This window comes from Rosa rugosa, chromosome 6 (assembly GCF_958449725.1).
Source record: "Rosa rugosa chromosome 6, drRosRugo1.1, whole genome shotgun sequence".
Lineage (NCBI taxonomy): Eukaryota > Viridiplantae > Streptophyta > Magnoliopsida > Rosales > Rosaceae > Rosa > Rosa rugosa.
In genome coordinates, this window is record NC_084825.1 from 29,869,248 (window position 1) to 29,885,414 (window position 16,167).

Below are 16,167 nucleotides of genomic sequence, written 5' to 3' on the forward strand. Positions count from 1 at the left end.
TAAGGCCCAACTAAAATTTGAAAAGCCCAAACCTGTCAGCAAATGAAAAAAATGCAATCCTCACATCAATTTAAAGGCCCAACCTGGAAATGAACAACCTGGAAATGAAAAATAAGCTAAAAACTCTCATACATCAACTTCACTACTTGAGTTCATCACTCCATAGTTCATACAAATTTTAAGTCAATAATTCATAGTTCACAGTTCACACTTTACACAAATGAATCAAAATATCAAATGATACAATAACTAAGTGCAATAGTTGAAAACAAATTGTTCAAGGACTCAAAGTTCATCTCATCATCACTTCATATTTGCTTGCTGCCTTGCTGAGTTGCTGTGCTCCCTCAAATTCAGTTTCTGCAAATTCACACTTCATATTCAGTTTCTGCAAATTCTTGTTGAAAATAATAATATTAATGCTGGCAGTTTGGCAGATTTAGTCAATGAAATTGAATTTAGGCAGTTTCATCCCAAACTATCAATGAACAAGAGCATATAACATATATATACTAAAATATACATAACATTTTCATCATCTAACTTGGCAAACAAACTGACCTCTTGCCCCAAACCGACCAACTGCCATGCTTCTATGTTGCTCCAGGTTTAATAAGGCCTTGATTAGTTGATTCCTTGAATTGTTGAGATTAGGAACAACACTTGAAAATTTATAATAAGAGATGACTTCAACCGATAACAAATTGAAACAAAAATTGGAACAATAATAGATGACTTAAACCGATAACAAATTGGAACAATACTTTATTCTCAAGCCATCCAAGTCTCAGACAATGAAATGAACTAAAATATGATAATTTTAACTAAACAGTATGAAAACCGAAAAACTGATATTCTAAAAACAATTGTAGCAGTAATGAGTGAGTGGAAAAAAAATAACAATAATGGAAATAACAGAAGAGTAAGAATACTATCAGCTACAATCAGTTTAATACTACAAGAAGAATGAAAGAATGAAATTGGAAGATTCAGCTACATCCCACTTTGAAGTTCCTATCGTACAGAAATAAAAGTCTAAGTAACAAAAAAGAATCAAAGAAGAGCAAGACTCCAGTTGACAGTTGTTAAGAAAAACAATGAACTAAATAATTTGTCATTTGAGTGTGCAGTAATTACACATATTAGATAAAATGGACACATTTTTTATTGATAAGAAATAGAATTTATCAAGACAAAGAAAGGATGTAGAGATTTGAGAAAAGGAACAAAAGAGGAAAAAGGAAAAAGTATAAATAAAATTACCAGATAAAAAAGGAAAAACTAGCATTACAGAGAAGCAACCACAGACAAATATAAGTTTGGTGGCCTTCTCTTACATTAATTTGTCATATGGTAATATTAGATCTATGTGGTAAGATTCTAATCACAACTCATTGAAACCCAGAAATTGCAGTACTATTTCTAAAAATTGAAGGCCTTCAAATACGATTGGAGCTTCTGGGTTAAAAGAAGATTGTGAACTCGGTGGCAATACTAGGCGTCCAACTCCATCAAACAACATAAATAGCAACAAGTTCAAAACATATAATGATATTCCTTGTAAATTGATCTAATTTTGTTTTTCATTAGTTTTAAGCCAAACAGAAGAAAAGAAATGGAGTCTGCACCTACCAGATTCAAACTTTGCAGTCTGCACCTACCAGATTCAAACTTTGCCTTCTTCTCCCTCAAAGATCAAACTTAGTCCTCGATCCTCCTGTTCTTCCAAGCACAAAAGGAAAACCATGAAAACCCAGAATAAATTGGTAAATCTCAACAATCCAAAGCTTCTAATCACACCTCAACTCAACAATCCAAAGCTTCTAATCACTAAAATTGAAAACAATCGAAGGTCATACTCACCAGCAGCAATGGTTCGAAAGATTCGATTGATCTTCATGAGGGAGATTGAGACTTTGAGAGGCTCAAAGCCTCAAACCCTTGCTCGGGTTCGAGAGAGAGAGAGAGAGACTGAGGGAGTGACCGAGAGAGGGACTGAGGGATAAGGGATTAGGGTTTGGAAACTTGTAATCTAACGGTTGTGAATTAAAACTGAAGAAAATCAACGGCTATGATTGATAATATAATAAATATTTAAAATAAATAAATATTATATTAAATACTTGGTACGGTACGGTATACTGTATTTCTGTCAGAATCAATACCAATACCGTACCAGTTACAAGCTCTCGGTTCGGTTATACCGTACCACCACTTCGGTTACCGAAGCTGTCGGTTACCAAACATCTCGGTTCGGGACGGACTCGGTTGGCTGGTTTGGCTCGGGAGAATTTGCCAGCCCTAGTCAAATCCGATGTGGGCCTTATATAGTCTCCTTTGAATGATTTTCAATGGCTCAGATCAAGCGGTACTAATGTCAATGGTTCAGATCGTATCAATACATTTTCTTTTTATCTAAAATGAATTCCATAATTTCCAAACTTCGGAAATTCATAATAAATACTTTGGGTATCCGAAAAATTTCCCAAAAATTCCCACGAACTCATCATGGTGTTTACTTTACTATCAAGGATTTCACCTTGTGAAAAATTCTGAAATAAAATCTCGAGCACTTTTATTAATTACCGAGATCGTAAATTAAATCCTCAACGATCTTAACTTGGCTCGACAATTTTTCCGGGGCTCACAATTACCACACTTATGATTGTCGTGATTATTTCATTTATTGCTGTAATTATCATCGTAATTATGGATGCAATCAGTATATTATTTACGGTGATCATCATTACCATACTACAATCAGTACATTATTTACGGTGATCATCATTACCACAATCAATACTGCATTAATGGCTGTCATCAATTCTACACTTATGACTGCAATTATTTTCGTATTTATTTTCATATTCATAGCCAATTCTTTGTCATAATTTCATGTCAAAAATGGTTGACTACTCCCACAATGCGAAGGATGTGCAGTGTGCCTGTCTGTTTATGTTGCAGTGGTTTTAGATGATGACGCAGGTTTGCTTGGCGGTGTTGGTGATGGCTTGTCAGTGTGCTTAGGGTATGATTGGTTAGTTGTCTTAGGCTGGGGGGAGGGGGGGTGTTTGGAGGTGTTTGATCCGGTTAGAGCATCTCCCACGGTAGGCTAAAAGCCAAATGGTTTTAGCCTACCAAAAACAGAATATTCCCTCTAATATGCTTTTTTAGCCTACCAACAAAAAACAGTGCTGCCACGGTAGGCCAAATTCTGTAGGCCAAAATCAAATATCATCACATCTAACGGCTATAATTTAATTTGATAATGACAAAAAAAAGGGCTATTTTTCTAATCAATGATATAATGATAGTTGTAAATAACGGTAATAAACGGCTATAATTTGAAAATGACAAAAAAAACGGCTATTTTTCCAATCAATGATATAATGATAGTTGTAAGTAACGGCTATAAACGGCTATAATTTGAAAATGACAAAAAAACGGCTAGTTTTTCAATCAATGATATAATGACAGTTGTCAATAACGGCTATAAACGGCTCTATTTGATGCAAAAAAATTTTCTATAAATACTTGGACATTATTATTGTTTTCATCACAACAATTTTCACTCATCTTTCTTCAACCTCTCTCTCAAATTAGTCACTACAATGGATTCATCCCAAATATCATCATCCTCTCTTTCTTCAAATGGAACCGTTGAGTATTGCAATTCTGTCTTGGCCGCATTTGATCGGGAGCAAGATTTGTTACTTCGTATGTGTGCTAACAACAATCTCCTCTTAGCAGAAAATCTCGACGACGAAGAAGATGATGCTCAATCATGCCGGAGAGGTGCAATTCCTGGTCACATAGTTGTTTATCGTGATCGAGAAGCTGCTGCACACAATTTGTTTACAGATTATTTTGCGGAGGTCCCCCGATTTGGTGAGCTAAAATTTCGCAGACGTTTTCGAATGAGTAAAAGTTTATTTTATCGGATTGCTAATGCGGTCAAAAATCATGACAATTTCTTTATGCAACAACGCGATGGAATTGGTAGGCTCGGATTGTCATCCTTTGTAAAAATCACAGCTGTTTTTCGAATGCTTGCATATGGTGTACCAGCTGATTCTCTCGATGAATACTTAAAAATTGGTAGTCCACAGCAATTAGATGCATGAAAAAGTTTTGTCGGGCTATTGTAGAAATATTTGGAGAGCAATATCTCAGAAAACCAACAGCTATTGATGTTGCAAGACTCCTTCATATTGGTGAAGAACGTGGGTTTCCAGGAATGTTAGGAAGCTTAGACTGCATGCACTGGAGGTGGAAAAATTGTCCAGCAGCTTGGGCAGGTGCTTATGCAGGGCGTAGTGGATCGCCAACAATTATTCTAGAAGCAGTTGCTGATTATGATCTTTGGATATGGCATGCATATTTTGGTTTACCAGGGTCCAACAATGACATCAATGTTTTGGAAGCATCCTACTTATTTGCGGAGCTTGCTGCAGGTAAATCACCTCCATGTCATTATTTTATTAAGGATAAGGCATATGATGTCGGTTATTACTTAGCTGATGGCATATATCCCAAGTGGTCCACACTTGTTCAAACAATTCATGATCCTCAAGGACGAAAAAAGCAATTTTTTGCCACAAAGCAAGAATCATGTAGGAAAGATGTTGAACGTGCTTTTGGAGTTCTTCAATCACGTTGGGCAATTGTTAAGGGTGCAACACGTTTTTGGGATAAACGTGTTTTACATGATATAATGACTACATGCATCATTATGCACAATATGATCATTGAGGATGAGCGTGATTTGACAGCTCCGATTAGAGAATTTAATCAGGCGCCAGCTCCTACTGTTGAGATGGTCGTTGATGAAGATGCACGATTTAATCAGTTTCTTGCTCGAAATAGGCAAATCAAAGACAAGACTGCTCATTTTGAACTTCGGGATGCATTGATTGATCATCTATGGGATCGTCATGGCAAAGATGAAGCTTGAAGTAGTTGATTAATGTTTTCTTTTGCGTTAATTTTCTTTTAATGTTGTCTGTTTCTCTTAGTTCTCGTGTATTACATTTATTACTTAATTGTATTTTCTAATTGTAATGAAATAAATAATTGTATTGCCTTTCTAAACAAATTCTACATGATTCATTTTGCACACATTTCAAAATTTTGTATTGGACGACAATTATTGTACTTCATACAGAATCAAAATAATGAACTAGATAACATTATTTCACATTGTCCAATATGGTAAGATAAGATACGATTGCCTTCGATAACAACCATTGGATTAGATTATGTAAATGCATCAACACCGTTAGATTCATTTATTTAAAATGACTATTTATCTACATGAAGACCATAAATACACTACTTCTCCCACAATACACAACACACCAATTCTTCTACTACTTCAATGTCTTCTTCTAAGCGTGGGTTGAATTTTACCGTAGAAGAAGATCTACAATTGTGCCATGTTTATCTTGATATTTCTCAATGTCCAATTAATGGTATTAACCAGAAAAAGGATGCACTATGGGAGAGGATTGCTGTTATCTACAATGAAGGCAAGTCTGAGGAAAGGAGTCGATCTGGTGGGTCGCTTCAAAGTCGATTTTCTGATCTATGCTTACCGGTCAGTAAACTTCGTAGTCATATTCGACAAATTGAGTACCAAAATCCAAGTGGTGCATCAGAGTCCTATATTGTAAGTATCGCATAACCATAAGTTGTAGTATAATTAGATCTTAGACTATCTGAATCTTAACGGTTTTTTACATGTTGTCTGTTTCTTTGATAACTTTGTAGTTCAAGAAAGCTAAGGAATCTCTCCTAGATGATTCAACTTATAAGAAGAAAAAGTTTCAATTTGACCATGTGTGGCCCATTCTAAAAAATGCTGAGAAATGGCTTGATAATGCTGCCATGACCGTTCCTAAACCTCGTAGAAGGAAGGAGTCATCTGAAGGATCTCAATAAGGTTCTCGCACATCAAGGACATCTGATACTCCATCGTTTTCTGTTGATTTAAATGCAGATGAAGATGAGCAAGAGTACATCAACGATGAAGTTGCTTCACATGATCGTCCCATGGGAACGAGGATGGCAAAGATGAAAAGGAAAGCCACCGATGAGAAGAAAAAGAATTATGATAAGATCATGGCCGATAACCAAGCAATAAAAGAGTTACTTGAAAAAAGTATGCTGGAGAGATCAAGCTTCGCTTCCAAGTTTGACCATTACACGTCAAGCAAATTGGATATTCAACGTCAGCGCGAAGAGAATAAAATCATGCTGACCAATTTGGATTCCGTAACAGATCCAACAGATCGTGAATTCTTGAAGATGAGGAAGGCAGAAGTTATGCAAAGAAGAGCTCGTGAGTCTCAATCACAAGGATCACCACCTACTACATTTGGCTATGGTAACTTTAGTAACCTGAACCAGTTTCAAAGTGGTTCTGAAGCTACATTTCTTTCTGGAAATTTTGGTAGTCCTTTACAATTTTCAAGTGGATTCGGAGGAAGTGGTGGGAATGGAGGAGTACCACATGCTGGAGGAAGTAGCGGTGGAGGAGTGCCTGAGTACAATGAAAGTGGTGGATTCGGAACAAGCGATGGTTATGGAGGAAGTGATGCTAATCTACCGGAATACTAGCTAATTTTAGTTTTTAATGTGTAATTCAATAATTGTTAGTTTCGTTGTTTTACTTTATGTTGTTGTTTATGTTTTAGTATTTCACATTCTAGTACTCTTTTTCCCAGCTCAGAATATATTTCCGAGTATGGTTTTGACGAGGCTATCAATAAAACTAGTCGATTTAGTTAAATGAAAATAAGTATATCATAAAAATTAATGGTTACACATTTATTTTAAAAATTCTAAACATATCAAATATTGGGCTCATATTGAAGATCTCAACAAGATATTTACAATGATGTAATTTTAATATTTAGTAACATTATAAATAACCCATGTATATAGGAAAAATGATTTTTCTTAAATGTAAAATTCATGTTATTAATGAAACAAAAAAAAAAAAGGCAGTGAGGCCCACAATTTGGCTTACCAAATCTCAGCCCAAATTTGGCCTAGCATATTTGAGAAGGCCAAATATTTTTCTTGGCATTTGGGATATAGCTTACGGTGGGAGCATTGGGTAGGCCATAAATAGGATTATGGCTTACCGTGGGAGATGCCCTTAGAGGGCTGTAATCAGTGACTTTGCATTGGGCATATTTGGTTTCTCTCTTAGCGGGTCGTACTATTCCGATATCTATGTCGTCCGAGCGAGTGGTTGTTTCACTAATGTGTGCGAATGGATTTTTCTCGTACACTGTGACATGCTCGTTGGTTTTGATTAGTTGTGGTAAAAGAGTTCCTTGCTCTGGCTTTGTTGTCCAAAGCAGGCACTAACTTACCAATACGACCTTGAGGGTTGACAGAGGTGATGAAGCTGCTTTGGGTGCCAAGTGGATCTGGGCTCAGGCCTCTCTTGTTTTATCCCAGAGTTTGCAAGGGTTGTGGTTATTGGGACTAGTCATTATTGGATCTGCATATGAGATCCCAATGAATTTTGTATAAGTTTTTTGGGATCCGAGACAGGTTTTGTATCGGTTTTCACTTTCAATTTTTTATTGAGATCAATACCCTCAAGGAATTGTAGGGCTTATTGGTTTGAAGACTCAGCAAGTTTTGCTTACTCCCCTCTCCCCTCTGAGCTTCATTCAATAGATAGAGTGGTATTACATATAGTGGTGTCTATTTTTGACAGTCCCACAGGGTCAATTTTGCTTATTAAATAAAAGTATTAAAGCAAACCCACCTAGTGACATTAGTCTCCCCTTTTTAATTGAGAGATTGTGAGTTCGACTCATGAAAGAGTAGGTATTCTATAATATGAATTTGTCACTTTAATAAAAAATTAAGGGTTATTATCACAAAACTAGACTCGATGACGCTCACTAAACCAAGAGACATAGCTCTCTAAAAAAATAGGGAATTATTGTAACCAAAGACTAAACGGAAAAATAAGGCCTAGGTCAAAAAACCAAGCCTAAAAATAGCAGCCCAAAGACCCAAGGGAAAATCCAACTCAGGCCCAACAAATGGCTTGACCCAAGCCCAAAGTCTATCATCAGCCTCACTGGTCGTCGGCCACAGCACCCCGTCACCTGACTTCGCTGCTGTAACCCACTGCCTGACCTCGCCACCTCAATCCAACGCCAGAGCTCACCACCTATCCAACGCTGACCTCGCTGCCTCAATCCCACGCTGGAACACACCACCACAACCCACGACGAAGCCCGACTGAGCCACGCCGCTTCAAACCCAGCCTCCCAAGATGCAGCCGATCCAGCACCCCGCCATCATGTCGTCAATCTTGGAGGTGCTCGGACGAAGCGCGACCCGCGTTGCACCGCCGCCCACCGCTCCCAAGACTTCATCCGGTGCTTATCGTCAGACAATCTAGCCAAACCACATCCCAAGAGATTTTTTAGGCATATGGTGTTCAAACACCCGTCCGGCAGCAACCCATTAGGGACGAGGCGGAACGACGTCGGCCATGATCGCCGCCGGACGAGGAGGAATTCGCAAAAACCTAGACCCAAAACCGGCCGAGTTTTTTGGAGCTAGCATCTTCTCCTCTTAAACGAGTCCCTTTTAATTTGGTCTTTACTATGTAGTAGTCAATAGTCTATAGGTTTCTTTTATGAGCATGGAACCGTCAAATGATTGGACCTAATCTATGTATCACTGTGCTACTACCACAAACTCTTTATCTACCCCATGATGGTAGAGAGAGGATATGTAATGAACCTTTTTGGCTTTAGATGAATAATAGTCGCCCTATTTGGGTTTGTTAAAAAAAAAAAAGGGTTATTATCACAAATAGTACCTGAGCTTATCCTTTATTTTATCGATGGTACCTGAACTTCAATTTTGATCACAACCAGTACCTGAACTTTTCGATTTCATTTCAAATGGTACCTACCACTAACTTCCGTTAATGTTCTGTTAAAAACTGACATGTGCCAAACATGTGACTCATTTTTCAAGGATAAATTTGTAAAGTTACTTTTTTTTTTTTTGTAAGGGCTAAATACATATTACTATCCTATAGTTTGGGTCCAAAATCAATTCAGTCCCTGAACTTCTAATTTCATCAAAAACACCCCTGCACTTTCAATTTTGATCTAATAGGTCCAATTTGTTAGTTTTCAACAATTGAGTTATTTAACTTGTTAATGTGGCTCATATATGAGCTATGTTTTATGATGTGGTGTCGAGGTGGCCTGCATAGTCAATTTTGGACCTAAATCTCAGGGTAGTAACCAGTATTTAGCCCTTTTTGTAATATCACTTGTTTTCACTTATATTGTGGCTATTAAAAATAAATAGTTTTTCAACAAATAATCCAATTATAACTTGATCCCATAATAGAATATTAACGAATTGGACCTATTAGATCAAAATTAAAAGTGCAGGGGTGTTTTTGATGAAATTAAAAGTTCAGGGACTGAATTGATTTTGGACCTAAATCTCAGGGTAGTAACCAGTATTTAGCCCTTTTTGTAATATCACTTGTTTTCACTTATATTGTGGCTATAAAAAATGAGACTATAAAAAAGAAAAGCTTTCTATTTCAATTAAAAATATGAATGACGGGAAGAAAAAAAAAAAGACTTACGAAAGTTTTATTAACATATTAATTGATCAAAATATCTAGTAATAAAATTATTTAAATGCGTATTTTCGTCAAACTACTCTTGAATATAGGTCATGTGCTCTGTACATGTCAGTTTTTAACGGAACATTAACAGAAGTTAGTGATAGGCACCATTTGAAATCAAATCAAAAAGTTTGGGTACTGGTTGTGATTAAAATTGAAGTTTAGGTACCATTGATAAGATAGAGGATAAGTTCAGAAGTTTTATTTTTAATTGAACTTCTATTTTTATTAACATATTAATTGATCAAAATATCTAGTAATAAAATTATTTAAATGGGTATTTTCGTCAAACTACTCTTGAATATAGGTCATGTGCTCTGCACATGTCAGTTTTTAACGGAACATTAACGGAAGTTAGTGATAGGTACCATTTGAAATCAAATAAAAAAGTTCGGGTACTGGATAAAGAAAGAAAAAAGTTGTCCGGGATGAAAATACCTAGCGCTCTGCTAGGGTTGGGAGAGCGCCGCTCTTGGCCTCTCTGTACCTTACTCCATCAACGATGGAGCAAAATTCCGGCGTCGTTCTCGGTATCGATACCTTGGCGCACGGCTCTTACCATGTCGCCTGATAGGTCGTGGTTCGTATTCTTACCGGCGACGACCTCTTTCTCTCAGACTCTATTTGATCATGCCGGTTCTTTTCTGAGGATGGAAGCGGCTGCGATGTATACGTGGACTAGGATGGCACCGAGAGTTCGTCATCTTCGTCCAATCCGAGCTTGACTGAAATCGGAGGGAAGTGGTTCAGATCTGGTAGCGCTGTGGCAGAAGTTGGTGGCTCGATTTTGGCCTGTGGCAATTTCTTCCCTTGAGCCCATTTCTGATCGTGTCTCTGTTCAATGGGGAGATGCAATGGCGACGTTGCTTTCTAGGATATCTCGGGCACGGCTCAAGTCGACGTTTTCGATCCAGTTTCCTAGTGCGTTGCAGCGACGGCGATCGGAGTGGAGCAGAGCATGGGCTTTGGGCTGGACCTGCGCTACATCTGGTGGAGGCGGGTGGAATCGCAATGACACGACCGGGTTGTGCCTTCTCCGACGACGGGCGGTGGAGCAGCTGTCAGAGGCGTGATTAAGGGTGGTGCCCAGAGAGGCGTTGGGTGCCCAAAGTAGACCCTGGTGGGCCTGGGCCTCTATTCTGTTGGGTTGGTCAAATCAGGCTTTGGGCTGGGTCTTCCTTCTTGGGGCTTGGCAGCTGGCGAATGAGCCTGAAGCTGTTAGGGTTCGCATTTGGGATCCGGGAGACTCTTTTTGGGCCCTACATTTATCTGCATGTTGGAATTGCTTCTTTGGTTACTTAGGTAGAAGATTTCCCTCTATTCAGCGCATTATTTTGTGTGGAGTTGGCAAGGTCGGTCACACTACCGGCGGTTACCTTGATAGAAGGTTACCCTCTATTCGACGTATTTATTTGCGTTGAAGTATGGTCGACCATACTATTGGTACCGTTTTACATAGCCTGGACTCTGTCTGGTGCCTCATCAAATGCTTAATTGCATCCCTTCGTACCCTTGCTAGGTTTTATATCCGATGCTTTATTGCATCTAGTATTTCTCTTGCTATTTTATTTTTTGATGTAGTTTCTACATCTATAAGTTGTATTTTTTCTTATGGTTATTATTAATAAAATGGTTGACTATTACTCTAAAAAAAAAAAAAAATTCAGGTACTGGTTGTGATCAAGATTGAAGTTTAGGTACCATCAATAAAATAGAGGATAAGTTCAGAAGTTCTATTTTTAATTGAACTTCAATTTTTATTAACATATTAATTGATCAAAATATCTAGTAATAAAATTATTTAAATGGGTATTTTCATCAAACTACTCTTGAATATAGAACATGTGCTCTACACATGTCAGTTTTTAACGGAACATTAACGGAAGTTAGTGATAGGTACCATTTGAAATCAAATCAAAAAGTTATGGTACTGGTTGTGATCAAAATTGAAGTTTAAGTACCATCGATAAGATAGAGGATAAGTTCAGGTACCATTTGTGATAATAACCCAAAAATTAAATAAAAAAAGCCCACCTACTATATTTCAATCTACACCTAATAATTGTCAAGTAGGATAAATTTTTTACTTTGGTATTTGAAAACTTACACAAGCTACCACTATAAGTATATTACTTTCAGCACATTCACTACAATTCTTTATTCTAGCTCTTGCATATATTGTAGTGTCATTATTATTACTAGAATTATGTATTTGTCGTCTTGAATTTCTGAATTCAAATGACATATATGGTGATTCAAATGAAGGTAGATGTAGATGATGTAATGGTGAATTTGCTTTGAGATTCCAAACATTCTACCTCAGAGGTATATATGTTCTTCATGATGATATGAATTGTTGTTTTTGATAATTTTGGTGAGTTCTGTTAGATTTATGTATAGGATACAGTATTTTTCACATTAAGTTTGGATTGCTTTCTCAATTGAATTTGAGAGTTATTTTTTCTTATACCCAATGAAGAATGACATTTTTTAGGGGAAAAAAAGAAGAAGATATATTCTTGTGATCAAAGGATCATACGATCATATTACGTCACCATGCTCAATTATTCAAAGAGATTTTTCATTCCAAGTCCAATTTTTTAAATGCTAATTAGATGCAGTCCATTCACTTTTTTGTTTTAATTGCGGTCCTTTCACTATTTTCATTTGTCTATTTTACCTTTTGAGGTAAACAATGGAAACAAATTAAATATCACGGTTATATTTTAAAAACTGACCTAGCTGCTCTCGTGCTAGGGTTTACTTTCTAGCTTTTAGAAAGCCAAATCTGCATCCATGGATCTGGATGTGCTTAGCTGGAATTGCAGAGGGATCTGTAATGAGGCGACGTCAAGAGCTCTGAAAGATCTGATTTCGCAAAACCGGCCTCATATCGTTTTCTTGTGTGAGACAAAGATAAGTCGTCAGGAGGACTTTGATCGTTTGCACCGCTCGCTAGGTTTTGCATATGCGGAGGCGGTGCTTAGTGAGGGCCAAGCTGGGGGTCTATGTTTGTTTTGGAACAATGAGATCAAACTGAGGCTGGAACGACATCAGCCCATCATATTGATGCGGTGATTGTGGGGGACTCAGGCTATCCTTCTTGGAGACTGACTGGCTTTTATGGTTATGCCATAACACGGGATAGAGACCGGTCGTGGCAACTACTTAGGGATCTCTCAGATCTGGATTCGTTACCATGGGTTGTAGTTGGAGATTTCAACGAGATACTCAACAATGGGGAGAAAATTGATGAACCTCTTAGGGCAGAGAGGCAAATGAGAGGTTTCCGTGAAGCCCTAGGGTATGGGGATTTGTTGGATCTAGGGTTTCATGGGGCAATGGCAACATGGTGGAACACGGAGACACAATTGAGGTTGGATAGGGCGGTGTGTACTTCCTCTTGGTATGACTTATTTAGTTATTCGAAGCTTTTTCATCTGCCTCCATCGGACTCGGATCATGTTCCCATTCTGTTGAAGGCAAGTACGTCACCTTTGGCTTCTAGACCAAGGCATCATCGGTTCAAGTTTGAGGCTTTTTGGATACAGCACCCGGAGTGTGATGGTGTAGTTAAGGAAGCTTGGGGACAGATGTGACAGGGACTCCGATGTTTTGTGTTGCTAAAAAAATAGAACATACTCGAATTCATCTCGACAAGTGGCAGAAACAGGTGTTTAGAGGACGCCAACTCCAGATGCTAGGGATTCGTTCTAGGTTGGAGGAATTACTCGATGTACCGAGTTCTATTGGGGCTCAGGAAAAGAAAGAGTTGATGGATAGGCTTCAAATATTGTTATATCAGGAGGAGTCCTTCTAGGGGCAACGATCTAAGGTCACTTGGCTAAAGGAAGGAGACCGGAACACTGGGTATTTCCACCGGAAGGCTCAAAATAGGAAACAAAAGAATATGTTGCAGGGTCTTTACGATGAAGAAGGTCAGTGGTTCGAAGATGATGCTGGGATTGAGAATGTGGTTACATCCTATTTTTCAAAAATGTTTCAAGCATCGGAGATTGATTTTGATGCAGTACATACTACGTTAGAAGCTATTCAACCTAGTGTGAGTGAAGAGATGAATGATCAACTTTGTGCACCCCATACAATTGAAGAGGTCCGTCTTGCACTTTTTCAAATGTACCCAACTAAATCCCCGGGTCCAGATGGGATGCCTCCTTTATTCTTCCAACACTATTGGGAGACGATTGGAACAGATGTTTTTGAGGCAGTAAGTAGTTTTCTGCAAACGGGACAACTTCTTCGTCAAATCAATTTTACGCACATATGCCTTATTCCCAAAGTGGATACACCGGAACACATGTCTGATTTGCGTCCAATAGCATTGTGTAATGTGATTTACAAAATCTGTTCGAAGGTGATTGCAAACAGATTAAAGGTTATTCTACCTTCAGTGATTTCACCTTTTCAAAGTGCTTTTGTTCCCGGCCGTTTGATCACGGATAATATCCTAGTTGCTAATGAAATCGCCCATTTTGTGCACAATAAGAGGGAGGGGGCTGATGGTTTTATGGCTCTAAAGTTAGATTTAAGCAAGGCCTATGATCGGATGGAGTGGAGTTTCCTGAGGATGGTAATCGCTCGCTTTGGCTTTGCTCAGAATTGGATCAACATGGTGATGCAGTGTGTGTCTTCGGTGAGATATTTGTTTTTGATCAGGGGGAAACCATGGGGATATGTTACATCGAGTAGGGGATTACGTCAAGGTGACCCGTTATCTCCCTACCTTATTGGGGCTGAAGGTTTTTCTGCTCTCTTGCAACAGAAACAAGCTTTGGGTCTGGTACCCGGAATTGAGGTTTGTGATAATGCTCCTCCTATTAATCATTTACTATTCACTGATGATAGTATGATTTATGCTCACGCTTCTTTGGAGAATTGCTATGAGCTTCAGGATGTCATAGAGACATATGGAAGGGCCTCAGGGCAACTTGTCAACTTTGACAAAAGTTCTGTGGCTTTTAGCAAGAACGTCTCACTTGAGATGAGGGAGGAAGTGGCTAGTTATATGGGGGTGCAGACAGTTGAAGTCCATGACAAATACCTTGGGCTTCCCACTTACGTGGGGAGCAAGAAATCGGCTACTTTTCAATATATCAAGGATAAATTGGCGAAGAAGCTCTCTGACTGGCAGGGGAAGATGTTAAGCGGGGCTGAAAAAGATATTCTTATTTGTGTTGTGGCTTCGGCTTTACCTACTTATGCTATGAGTGTATTCCAATTAACAAAAAAATTTTGTGATGACTTGGAACAAATGTGTGCTAGGTTTTGGTGGGGGAGCACGCTAGACAAACGGAAGATCCATTGGAAGACGTGGGGTGCTTTGTGCAATTCGAAGGAAGAAGGGGGTTTAGGCTTCCGTAGCTTGTCTATTTTTAATATGGCCATGTTAGCAAAGCAGGCATGGCGTATAATTACCAATCCCTCATCCCTTGTTGCTCGATTGTATAAGGCAAAGTATTATCCATAAGGGTCATTTTGGGAGGCTACTACTCATGCCTCTCCTTCGTATTCATGGCGGAGTATTTTTTTCTACTCGGGATTTGCTAAGAGAGAGTTGTTGGTGGCAGGTTGGAGATGGTAGAGATATTGGTGTATTCTCAGATAATTGGGTGTTGGGGCTACCTACTGGGAAACCTACAATTTCAGCTTTGGCTCAATATGAGGTTAGTAGAGTCAGTGACTTAATCGTGGACACAGGGGAGTGGAATGTGAATCTCCTACAGCGCCTTTTTCCGGCATCGGAAGTGGAGTTGATCACATCTATACCACTGAGTAGGAGGGTGGTAGCGGATAGGTTGGTTTGGAAGTTGACGAAGGATGGTAAGTATTCAGTTAAATCAGCATATCGCTTTTCCCTTTCCTCTTCCGCTACTTACAGTCCTCTAGCTCTTCTTATGGGGTGTCTTTTGGAAGAAACTATGGAAAGCAAATGTGCCAAGCAAGGCTAAGATCCATCTTTGGAGAGTTTGTTTGGATATATTGCCTTCCCTTGTTAAACTAGAATCGCGGAGAGTGCAACTAGATTCGACAGTGTGTATGGTGTGTGAGGAGCATAATGAGTCTACTTTACATTTGTGCAGGGATTACACATTCACTCAGTCGGTTCTTCAATCCAATGCTGTTTTGAAACAAGTGTGCTATGGGCCCCAGATTATAGGTAGTAGTTTGTTTTTATGGTTGAATTCATATGCACAGGAGTTGTCTCTGCTTAATTTTGGTACTCTCATCTTCTTGCTCTATGGTGTGTGGAAGGAGCGGAATGATAGGGTTTGGAGCCAGAAGAAGGGGGCGGTTGGTGATGTGATCATTGGTTCTATGTCAAGGCTACAAGAGTTTAGATTCCATAACTAGAAAGAAGTAAGTGTTGGGGCTCGACGAAGTAGAGTAGTGCGCTGGTCTGCTCCACTGGTAGGATTGTTGAAAATAAATGTGGATGGATCCTTCAATCATGT

At 38.7% G+C, this 16,167-nt stretch overlaps 1 protein-coding gene and 1 pseudogene across 1 annotated transcript; both read left to right on the forward strand.

Moving 5' to 3' along the window:
- Positions 1 to 3,589: 3,589 nt before the first annotated feature.
- Positions 3,590 to 4,973, forward strand: LOC133713592 (uncharacterized; annotated as a pseudogene).
- A 404-nt stretch (positions 4,974 to 5,377) lies between these two features.
- Positions 5,378 to 6,618, forward strand: LOC133716564 (uncharacterized). The gene is made up of 3 exons (XM_062143262.1): positions 5,378 to 5,668; positions 5,770 to 5,924; positions 5,958 to 6,618. The coding sequence occupies exons 1-3, from the start codon at positions 5,378 to 5,380 to the stop codon at positions 6,616 to 6,618; spliced, it is 1,107 nt and encodes a 368-aa protein (XP_061999246.1).
- The last annotated feature ends 9,549 nt before the right edge of the window (positions 6,619 to 16,167 follow it).

What these genes read in the sequence shown, in the direction of transcription:
- LOC133716564 (XM_062143262.1), top strand. Translation starts at nt 5,378, where the DNA reads ATGTCTTCTTCTAAGCGTGGGTTGAATTTTACCGTAGAAGAAGATCTA. An exon ending in GTGCATCAGAGTCCTATATT is followed by an intron (nt 5,669 to 5,769) that starts GTAAGTATCGCA and finishes ATAACTTTGTAG; the next exon opens with TTCAAGAAAGCTAAGGAATC. An exon ending in CGTAGAAGGAAGGAGTCATC is followed by an intron (nt 5,925 to 5,957) that starts TGAAGGATCTCA and finishes TCGCACATCAAG; the next exon opens with GACATCTGATACTCCATCGT.